Below are 11084 nucleotides of genomic sequence, written 5' to 3'. Positions count from 1 at the left end.
CAAAAACAAGGCCTTTGAAAAATTCTATTTTATAACCGATTCTAAAGGCTACCATTGGCAAGGCTATAAACCTAGGATATTTCCGGGGAAAATTATCGGTAACACCGAACCCTTACAATGCCTTAACCCAAAGCGGCGATAAAGGCAAGGTTTGATCGAACCTTCGAATATAACCTAACTATTTCATGCTAAGGCATTTCAACCTTTACGAACACAAATAGAAAAGCAAAGGAAAAGTTCAAAAAGCCATAGAAAGGAAAAGCCATACATATATATATCAAATTTATTTACAAGGGCGGAACAACCCCACGTTTTGGTAATATTTATTGATTAACACATGATACTTGTGTGTTAGTTGGAATCGTCTGTTTTCAGGTTTCTTTTATACTTGTCTGTAGTTTTGATGTAATTTTTAGAGTTAGAGTTATGGTGCAATCCATTACGCAAACTTAAAATGTAATATCAGAAATGTTAGTGATAAGGAAAAAAATAAAATCTCTCGTTAGTTATTGTGGGAAGATCAGCAATCAACAAATGATGCCCAAATGATTGTGAAATTAGTACCCGTACATGTCAAGATGCATTCATTTGGCTGACTAGAAGAACAAACTCCTTTTATTCACATACTCCTGTATCCTAGTTTAGTTTCATCAGCTACTTTCAGCTTCTTTACTACATTGATTTGAGAAATGCCGTGAATATATAGGGGGCCGGTTATACAATAAATATAATTGGCAAGATAGTGGGTTATTTTTTTTATCATATTCATTCTTTGCTCAAAATATATATTCATAAACATATACATCCGTCCAGCAAATATTTGGTGAATTAATCAAGACAAGATTCACAAATTCAAAACGACAAGCTAAAACGCTCGCCTATAACCTAACATTGCCTGCTTCACATAAGAAGGTGTGGCTGAAGACACTTCAAATTACCCAACAAAAAAGAGGGTTCGGGAATCTCTGAATTCATATGCCAGAAACTTAATCCAACTATTTTTTCGTACATTAAATAAAAACTGAACTGAAAGAGGTTAGACTAAAACAACAACAACAACTACGCCGCGTTTAGTCAGAGTTAACTATGTGAATTCTCGCTGTCCGGTCCATTTCACTCTATTAGAACCGTTTTATTCCAATAAAAGTTACTACTGAAAGAAAATTTAAAGGTTTCATATTTCAATAAAGATCGCAAAAACCTGTAGGTGGTGGGGAAAGAAAATTTAAAGGTTACTACCGTTTTATTCCATTTCACTCTATTAGAACCGTTTGATTTTGCAATGGAGAGTCAACTGAAACTTATGTCAGAGAGTTTCTGTTGGATCACATGCACATCAATCCTTGCCTGAGAGGCAACCTGTGAAAATCGCAAACAAAATGAAATTGTTAATGATCTTTCACAATTAGAGAAGTTAAGAACTAAAAAGGTAATATATGAGTTAGGGGCGGCACAACATGATCTAAAACGATTTAATTGAATCCCTTTAGTTCGAAAAGTTATTCTTATATGCAAATAAGGTAAAACCAAATCTTTATATGTATATATCTATAACTTGTTGAATCCTTCAAGATAAGTGATCGGAAGCTAATAGTGTAGGCAAACAGTTGCTCAAATATTTCTTTAGGTCGCAATTAAGTCCAACCAACAAGTGTGGCATTTTTGCATTTTTTGAATTCCCTTATTAAATCTTCTAGCTCCGGCACTATTAATGGGTTAACCTTATCTAATGAAAAGAACTCATCAATTTTCTGCATTTATACCTCAGTTCGGATAGTGTGAAGTAAATTTGTATTAGTTTTGGTGCAGCTGCAGTTCACAATGCTAAGCCCCTCTTGCAGTAATACTTCAAGAACCCTAGAAAGGCGAAAACCTTCACTCTCGACACCACATTTGACCAAAATCTCCATGCCGTCCAAGCATTGCTTCACTGTCACAATTGTTGACGACGAGGAGTCACTAGTTGACGAGCTACCACTTACGGTATAATCAAGATTGCTTAAATTTGAAGCCTTCTTTAACTTTTCTCTCCTGTCTTCCAAATTCCTAACAATCTTCTGCAGGTGTTCTATATAATTCGCCGCCTCAAGTATGTGGTCCGATGTGGAACGTTTTCCCTGAAAATGTTCAACATTTATGCTTTTAGGCAAATTTAATGAGTCCATTAATTAATGGAATATAGAATTGATCTAATTTTGGGAAATAGGAGGATAGGAAGATATTCAATTCAACTGGAAGAAGATGTTGAATAAAAAGTTTCTGATTTATTACAACACCAACAAAGATAAAAGAAATTGTTTCATTATCTATAACGTCTATCACTTCCGGAGCAAATTAAAATGACATACATAAATTGCTTAAATGCAATGTTTTATGAACGTTAATTAGATGAAGCAACAGATCTGTCCCCGAGAAATTAATGAGACTAGACCTGGCGTGTCTCTTGTAGAATTAGTGCAAAAGAGAATCAATGCAATTTCTGTTATCCCGCCAATATTGCTGTATTTGTAAATAATAATTCTGCAAAATATAAGTTAACGTAATGAAACAATAATAAATTCGAGCCCACTGAATTCACAGTGTTTCCTTAAGGAATTTAATCCCCTCCTAGTACCCAAGGTAATGGATTATTTCCTCCCAGGATAGAACGAATAACACACTGGTGTAGCGGTACTTCAAACCCCAGTGTTTCAGCGAACACAAAATTCGGTAGCAAATCACACTTATAGTTGCTTTATTTGAAGTTAAAAACAATGCAGAACGAAGGAGTATAAACTCAGAAAATCGTATGGAAATGCTGAGAGGAAGGAGTGCAAATGTATAGCCAATTTGTTGAGCGAATTGTGTGTTGTGTGTTGAGTGTCTTTCTTCAACATCTGCTGCATATATATATATAGCAGCAAAATGTTGAAGAAGACCAAACGTCCACCCTCCATGGTGGAGCAAGCATTACATGTTTGTGGAGCAAGCACTTCATGTTTGTGGAGCAAGCACTTCATGGTGGGAAGAGTATTAGGCGGCTGCCAAATGGTCAATACACGGATTGAAAAATATCTGTTACAAATGCGGATAATCTTACGTTAATATTTACTATTAACAAATAAATTTGGTGCAAAAAATTAATCAATCAATCGATCATTTGACCAAATCCAATTCCAAATCCAAATTCAAATCCAAATCCAAAACCGAAGCCGAAGCCGAAGCCGAAGCCGTAGCCGTAGCCGTAGCCGAGCCGAGCGAGCGACGACGACGACGGCGCGAGGCTTGCTTTCTTCTTAACTCTTTAAGAGCTACAAGAAGAGCAATTATATATATACCCACCAAAAATGTCTTCCTCTTCCAATATGGGACAATGTCTCATTGTCAAGAGGGGGAAACTTAAAATTTTACTCAAATTTTTATTTTCCCTCCATTTCCCATTCACCCTCATTTTAAGAATATTTCATCTTAAAAACAAAACCTCAACAATCCCCCATATGAATGGGGAATGGCTATATCACGGAAGTATGCATGAAAAAACTGTGTGATTTACAAGTAAGGATTAATCGCATCTGGATAAGTAGGTTTTCCTTTGAACTTTCCGTAGTAAACTTATGTCGGATATACTCGGTCAATCGGTAGATTTGATATCTTTGAACCGTCGATCTTTGGTGTATACCTAGACAACCATAAGTCACACAATCAACCCTTAACCGTCTTTGGTTCTCATTGTTGTGTTCGTTTCAGCCATGAACACCGCCTGGTTTCATAAGTGCGTAGAGAACTGGCCTTACAAAGTTCTCCTTGAAGCGGCTAACACTTCACACTTACATAGGTGATTCCTAAATGTGTCATCCTGTAGATACACTATTTGATATACCCCGTATCAAATTTAGAAATCATTAAAAAGCCTTAATGCTTTATCCTTGGTACTGAACATTGTCTCATCACGAGAACGAACTAAAATTTTATTTGACAATGTTGAACCGTCATTAATGACTTTGTTTGATCTCCTTGAACCTAGATCTTGGGATCTCCAGTCTTCTAGGTAGAGTTACCGCCACAATGACTTGTTCTCGGCCATAGCCCCATTCCTCTTGATGATTTCTCAACTACCTCTCTAGTTAGGCCTTTTGTAAGTGGATCCGACACATTATCACTTGACTTTATATAGTCAATCGTGATAATTCCTCTAGAGAGTAATTGCCTAACGGTTTTATGTCTTCGTCGTATATGACGAGATTTACCGTTATACATAATGCTCCCAGCCCTTCCAATTGCTGCTTGACTATCACAATGTATGCATATTGGTGCCAACGGTTTGGGCCAAAATGGAATGTCTTCTAAGAAATTCCGGAGCCATTCAGCTTCTTCACCGGCTTTATCTAAGGCTATGAATTCAGCCTCCATTGTAGAGCGGGCAATACATGTTTGTTTGGACGACTTCCAAGATACCGCTCTTCCACCAATAGTGAATACATATCCACTCGTGGACTTAGAATCAGTTGACCCGGTGATCCAATTTGCATCACAGTATCCCTCAATCACCGCAGGGAAATTACTGTAGTGCAATTCAAAGTTCTGGGTATGTTCTAAATATTCCAAAACTCGTTTCATTGCCATCCAATGAGATTGGCCTGGATTGCTCGTATATCGACTCAGTTTACTTATAGCACAAGCTATATCTGGTCGTGTACAATTCATGATATACATTAAGCATCCCAACACACGAGCATAATTCAATTGTGATATGCTTTGGCCTTTGTTCTTTGCTAATGCAAGATTCACGTCAATTGGAGTCTTTGCAACTTTAAAGCCCAAGTGCTTGAATTTTTCAAGTACTGTCTTAATATAATGAGATTGTGACAATGCCAGACCTTGAGGAGTCTTATGGATCTTAATTCCCAGAATTAAATCAGCAACTCCCAAGTCTTTCATATCAAACTTGCTATTGAGCATACGCTTAGTAGCATTTATGTTGGCAATGTCATTACTCATTATCAGCATATCATCCACATATAGGCAAACAATGACTATGTGATTTGGAACATTTTTAATATACACACATTTATCATATTCATTTATCTTAAAACCATTTGACAACATTGTTTGGTCAAATTTCACATGCCATTATTTGGGTGCTTGTTTTAGTCCGTAAAGAGACTTAACAAGTCTACATACCTTCTTTTCTTTACCTGGAACCACAAACCCTTCAGGTTGTTCCATGTAAATTTCTTCCTCCAACTCTCCATTTAAGAAGGCAGTCTTAACATCCATTTGATGAATTTCAAGACCATACACTGCAGCTAATGCTACTAACATCCGTATGGACGTAATTCTTGTAACTGGAGAGTATGTATCAAAGTAGTCTAGACCTTCTCGTTGTCTATACCCTTTGACTACGAGCCTTGCCTTGAATTTATCAATAGTACCATCATCTTTGATTTTTCTCTTAAAAATCCATTTAGAACCCAAAGGTTTATTTCCAGGAGGAAGATCAACCAATTCCCATGTATGGTTGTTCAATATGGATTCTATTTCACTATTGACTGCCTCTTTCCAAAACAATGATTCCGAAGAAGTCATAGCTTCTTTAAATGTTTGAGGCTCATTCTCCAATAAGAAAGTCACAAAATCTGGTCCAAATGAAGTAGACGTTCTTTGACGTTTACTACGTCTTGGATTCTCCTGATTACGTGTACTTTCTTTTGTTTCTTCCCGAGGTCGTTTAGATCCTTCATCAAACGACTCACATTCCTTTTTATACGGATATATATTTTCAAAGAACTCAGCATTATCTGATTCTATAACCGTATTATTATGAATGTCGGGATTTTCTGATTTATGAACCAGAAATCGATATGCTTTACTATTTGTCGCATATCCTATGAAAACACAATCAACGGTTTTCGGTCCTATCTTTACCCTTTTGGGTTTAGGAACTTGCACTTTTGCCAAACACCCCCACACTTTAAAGTAATTCAAGTTGGGCTTCCTTCCTTTCTATTTTTCATATGGAATGGATTGTGTTTTGCTATAGGGCACTCGATTTAATATTCGATTAGCCGTAAGAATGGCTTCCCCCCACAAGTTCTGTGGCAAACCAGAACTTATCAACAACGCATTCATCATCTCCTTTAATGTGCGATTCTTTCTTTCCGCAATCCCATTAGATTGGGGCGTGTAAGGGGCTGTTGTTTGATGAATAATTCCATATTCTAAACATATTTCTTCAAAAGGAGATTCATATTCACCACCCCTATCACTTCTTATCATTTTTACTTTCTTGTTAAGTTGCATTTCAACTTCATTTTTGTATTGCCTGAATGCGTCTATTGCTTCATCTTTACTATTCAGTAAGTAAACATAGCAATATCGAGTACCATCGTCAATAAAAGTTATGAAATACTTCTTTCCACCACGAGATGGTATTGACTTCATGTCACAAATATCTGTGTGAATTAAGTCTAAAGGATTTGAATTCCTTTCAACTGACTTATAAGGATGTTTAACATACTTAGATTTCACACATGTTTGACATTTTGATTTTTCGCATTCAAACTTGGGCAGTACTTCCAAGTTAATCATTTTCCGCAATGTTTTATAATTGACATGACCCAAACGTACATGCCATAAATCATTTGACTCAAGTAAGTAAGAAGAAGCTGAAATATCATTATTATTTTTCACAACCATTACATTTAGGTTGAAAAGGCCCTCGGTAAGGTAACCTTTTCCTACAAATATTTCATTCTTACTAATTACAATCTTGTTTGACACAAAAACGCACTTAAAACCGTGCTTAACAAGAAGTCCAGTAGAGACTAAATTCTTTCTCATTTCGGGAACATGAAGGACATTGTTCAAAGTCATGACCTTGCCAGAAGTCATTTTCAGAAATATCTTCCCATATCCTTCAACTTTTGCTGTTGAAGCATTTCCCATATAAACTGTCTCTCCGGGTTCAGCAAGTGCATAAGAAGCAAAAGCCTCTCTAACTGCACAAACATGGCAAGTGGCTCCTGAATCAAACCAACACAGTTTAGGATTTCCCACCAAGTTACATTCAGAAAGCATGGCACACAAGTTATCAACATCATCATGGTTTACTACCATGTTTGCTTGACCTCTTTTCTTGTCTTTCTTCGGAGCACGACACTCCGTAGACTTGTGTCCAGTTTTTCCATAGTTGTAGCAGTTTCCACTGAACCGCTTCTTGCTTGGGTTGTATTTCGGACCAGAAGCCTTCTTCCTCTTTTTGTTAGCTTCAACAATATTTGCTCCCATTATTGTTGAATTTCTATGGCCTCTCCTTTCAGCAGCTTTATTGTCCTCTTCGATTCTCAACCGAACAATGAGATCTTCAAGGGACATTTCCTTTCTTATGTGTTTCAAATAATTTTTGAAGTCCTTCCACAACGGAGGCAACTTCTCAATCATTGCTGCTACTTGGAATGCTTCGTTGATGACAAGACCTTCAGCAAGTAGATCATGAATAATCACTTGCAATTCCTGGACTTGGGTAATAACAGATTTGCTATCTACCATTTTGTAGTCCAAAAAATTTTGCGGCAACGAATTTCTTCATCCCGGCATCTTCAGTTTTATATTTCTTTTCAAGCGCATTCCACAATTCTTTTGAGGTCTCCATGCTACTGTATACATTATACAGATTATCATCCAGCCCGCTAAGAATATAATTCTTGCATAAAAAATCAGAATGCTTCCACGCTTCAATCACGAGAAAACGTTCATTATCTGGAGTTTTATCTGGCAGATCAGGAACATCTTCCTTGATGAACTTCTGTAGACATAACATAGTTAAGTAGAAGAACATCTTCTGCTGCCAGCGCTTGAAATCAATCCCGAAAAATTTTTCGGGTTTTTCTGCCGGTGCCAACGCCGGTGTTCGGCTTGTCGATGCGTTGGCAGTTACTATCGGAACAGCTTGGTTTTCGCTTTCAGTCATCATTTTTTTTGTAAAATAATGACACAAACAAACGTTTAATACACGTTTTCAAACTGGAGTAAAAATTACGTAGATTTTAATATCCAACAAAACGCCACGAAGGCTTAACTCTCCAAAACGGGAGTACACAAACCACAAAGATTTTAGTTTGCAGAATAATAAGAATAACACAAATACAGAAATAAATATTAAATTCCTTAAGATTGTTATTCCCGCTAATATTGCTGTATTTGTAAATAATAATTCTGCAAAATATATGTTAACGTAATGAAACAATAATAAATTCGAGCCCACTGAATTCACAGTGTTTCCTTAAGGAATTTAATCCCCTCCTAGTACCCAAGGTAATGGATTATTTCCTCCCAGGATAGAATGATTAACACACTGGTGTAGCGGTACTTCAAACCCCAGTGTTTCAGCGAACACAAAATTCGGTAGCAAATCACACTTACAGTTGCTTTGTTTGAAGTTAAAAACAATGCAGAACGAAGGAGTATAAACTCAGAAAATCGTATGGAAATGCTGAGAAGAAGGAGTGCAAATGTATAGCCAATTTGTTGAGCGAATTGTGTGTTGTGTGTTGAGTGTCTTTCTTCAACATCTGCTGCACATATATATAGCAGCAAAATGTTGAAGAAGACCAAACGTCCACCCTCCGTGGTGGAGCAAGCATTACATGTTTGTGGAGCAAGCACTTCATGGTGGGAAGAGCATTAGGCGGCTGCCTTACGTTAAATCCAAATCCGTAGCCGTAGCCGTAGCCGTAGCCGTAGCCGAGCCGAGCGAGCGACGACGACGGCGCGAGGCTTGCTTTCTTCTTAACTCTTTAAGAGCTACAAGAAGAGCAATTATATATATACCCACCAAAAATGTCTTCCTCTTCCAATATGGGACAATGTCTCATTGTCAAGAGGGGGAAACTTAAAATTTTACTCAAAATTTCATTTTCCCTCCATATCCCATTCACCCTCATTTTAAGAATATTTTATCTTAAAAACAAAACCTCAACAATTTTAATGTCAAAAGCAACTCCGCGATCGAGGACAGGTGGGGAAATCCAAAGAAAAAAGGAACACACGTTTCACAAACCTTAATAATTTCAAGAGGAAGCTGTTGTCGAAGAGAAGCGTAAAGAGTAGCCATTTCTTGTCTTCTTTGCCGTTCGATTTCTCTATGCATGACTTTCTTCTGTTTGTCATCACTAGTTTTTTCTACTGGGAGAGAAACAGCTGACGATTTTCCTACCTTATTTCCCTTCTTATTGTTGTCGTTGTTGTTAAACCTGAGAGTGTTTTTGTCCAACTCCAACGGAGCAAAATCCGTTATCAGATCTTGTTGGTATAGGAAATTACAAGGGTTGGTATAAAGGAACTGATGGGAATCATTATCGTCAATATCTTGTTGTAAAGGAAGCATTGAATGGAAATTATCCATCGATCACTACTAATTCCAATAATTAATCGGTTCCAACCTTAAATAAGTATCAGATATAACCTATAAAATCACAAGTAGAAAAAGGAGGAGAGATACGTTTGTTAGGCTGTACGATTTGGGAAATCTTGAAGGGGGCCTTTGATGTCAAGATTCCTGCAAGTTTCTTAAAGAGATAATAAGCGGATCTCACCGGCCACTTTCTTTTATCTGCGTTTGGTCACTCTACTTCTAACCCAAAATCGGCTAATTAATTAGTTCACACTTGTGCAAACAAAATACCCTACATTTTATCGAGCTCCGTGAGCAACATTTTTGTTATGTCAATATTGCGACTTGACCAATTATTCAAAATGGATTTATATAATTGATAAAGATTTAATTATCTTTAGGTTTGCCCTGATCGTGACTTGGTGAGATATTTAATGTACTAATTAATCCTATTCGAAAGTTGGTTTGACCAAATAATTGCTTGGGAGTTGTATTACTGGGTAATGCTTTTACCAAAATGCACGTGAAAAATCAAATTATGGTGGATGTCTACTCTTCCTCCATGATCTTCTCAAATGCTTAATCACATATTCAATGACATATTTTTCTTCACTTTTCATGCCTATATAGAGGCCTTGTAATAGATAGTAAAATATACACAATTGAAGAAGAAATAAGAATCTCTCATCTCTTTCTCTCTATATCTATTAGCTTGTTTTTTCTTGTTCTATATTGTTACTTTGGGCTATATTTTATATTATGTTATCAACACGAAGTCTCTAACCTCAAGGTTGAATTCCACTTATGGTAAGGTATATCTCGATGATCCATTGTCAAAATTAACCAGATTTTATATAAAAAGGTATGAAGTGTTACAGACACGTCTTTCTGCTACAGCAACAAGTCAGAGTTTTAAACCAGATAAGTTTGTATCACTATTTAGAACAAGCAATGGTCTGGTTATTAGAAAATTAGTATTTATATGGCTGCTAAGGATGTCACCTTGTTAAATTTTCATGAACTAAATAATAGGTGGCATGCGGTATACTAAATAATCTACAAAATTAAAATTATACTTTATTATGTATGCTTATGGTTTTACCTTATAATACGATTTTAGTATGCCTAGTATAATGATTATATATTAGTTTACTGTCAAATATAATATAATAATAATAATAATAATAATAATAATAATAATAATAATAATAATAATAATAATAATAATAATAATAATAATAATAATAATAATCGTAACTATTTTATTTTGATAAGATAAAATATTAGTACAAGAAGTATGTACTACACCAAATTTTTCATTGATGATAGTTCTTATCAAATTAACATGTTGAATCATTTCTATATGGAAAGCATATAGTAGTAGATAGTAGACAGAGATTTGTCCACTATTTTTTTGATTCCCTGATTGGCTTAAAAGTTCTGCTATATCTTTTTATTTTTCTAGAGAGCATAATACTTAGTTTCCACAAAAGTGCATGGTAACTAGTAGTACTATTATTCTGTTTGATATATAATGTTTCCTTAATATTCTAGTCATATCACTTTCATCTTGAAGTAAGCTTATTGCAGCAAAAATCACATGTGAATTTTTAATATTATTTTATATTTTTATATATCTGTTTGACACTAATTACTTAGCTGATTTGAGTAAACGAAAATCTATTGTTGAGAATTATATCCAAATGACATTATG

The 11084-nt window shown here is 35.8% G+C and overlaps 1 protein-coding gene across 1 annotated transcript; it reads right to left on the bottom strand.

Annotated features, from left to right (window-relative positions):
* Positions 1–934: 934 nt before the first annotated feature.
* Positions 935–9565, bottom strand: LOC107770924 (transcription factor bHLH118-like). Its single transcript, XM_075228095.1, has 3 exons — positions 9038–9565; positions 1764–2117; positions 935–1359 (listed from the first exon to the last, which is right to left on the bottom strand). Exons 1-3 carry the CDS (start codon positions 9380–9382, stop codon positions 1291–1293), a joined length of 768 nt encoding a protein of 255 aa, XP_075084196.1. The 5' UTR covers positions 9383–9565; the 3' UTR covers positions 935–1290.
* Positions 9566–11084: the final 1519 nt, after the last annotated feature.

The sequence above is a fragment of the Nicotiana tabacum genome, chromosome 13 (assembly GCF_000715075.1).
Source record: "Nicotiana tabacum cultivar K326 chromosome 13, ASM71507v2, whole genome shotgun sequence".
NCBI lineage: Eukaryota > Viridiplantae > Streptophyta > Magnoliopsida > Solanales > Solanaceae > Nicotiana > Nicotiana tabacum.
The sequence above is the reverse complement of the archived record's forward strand: the minus strand, read 5'-3'. Positions and strand labels throughout refer to the sequence as shown.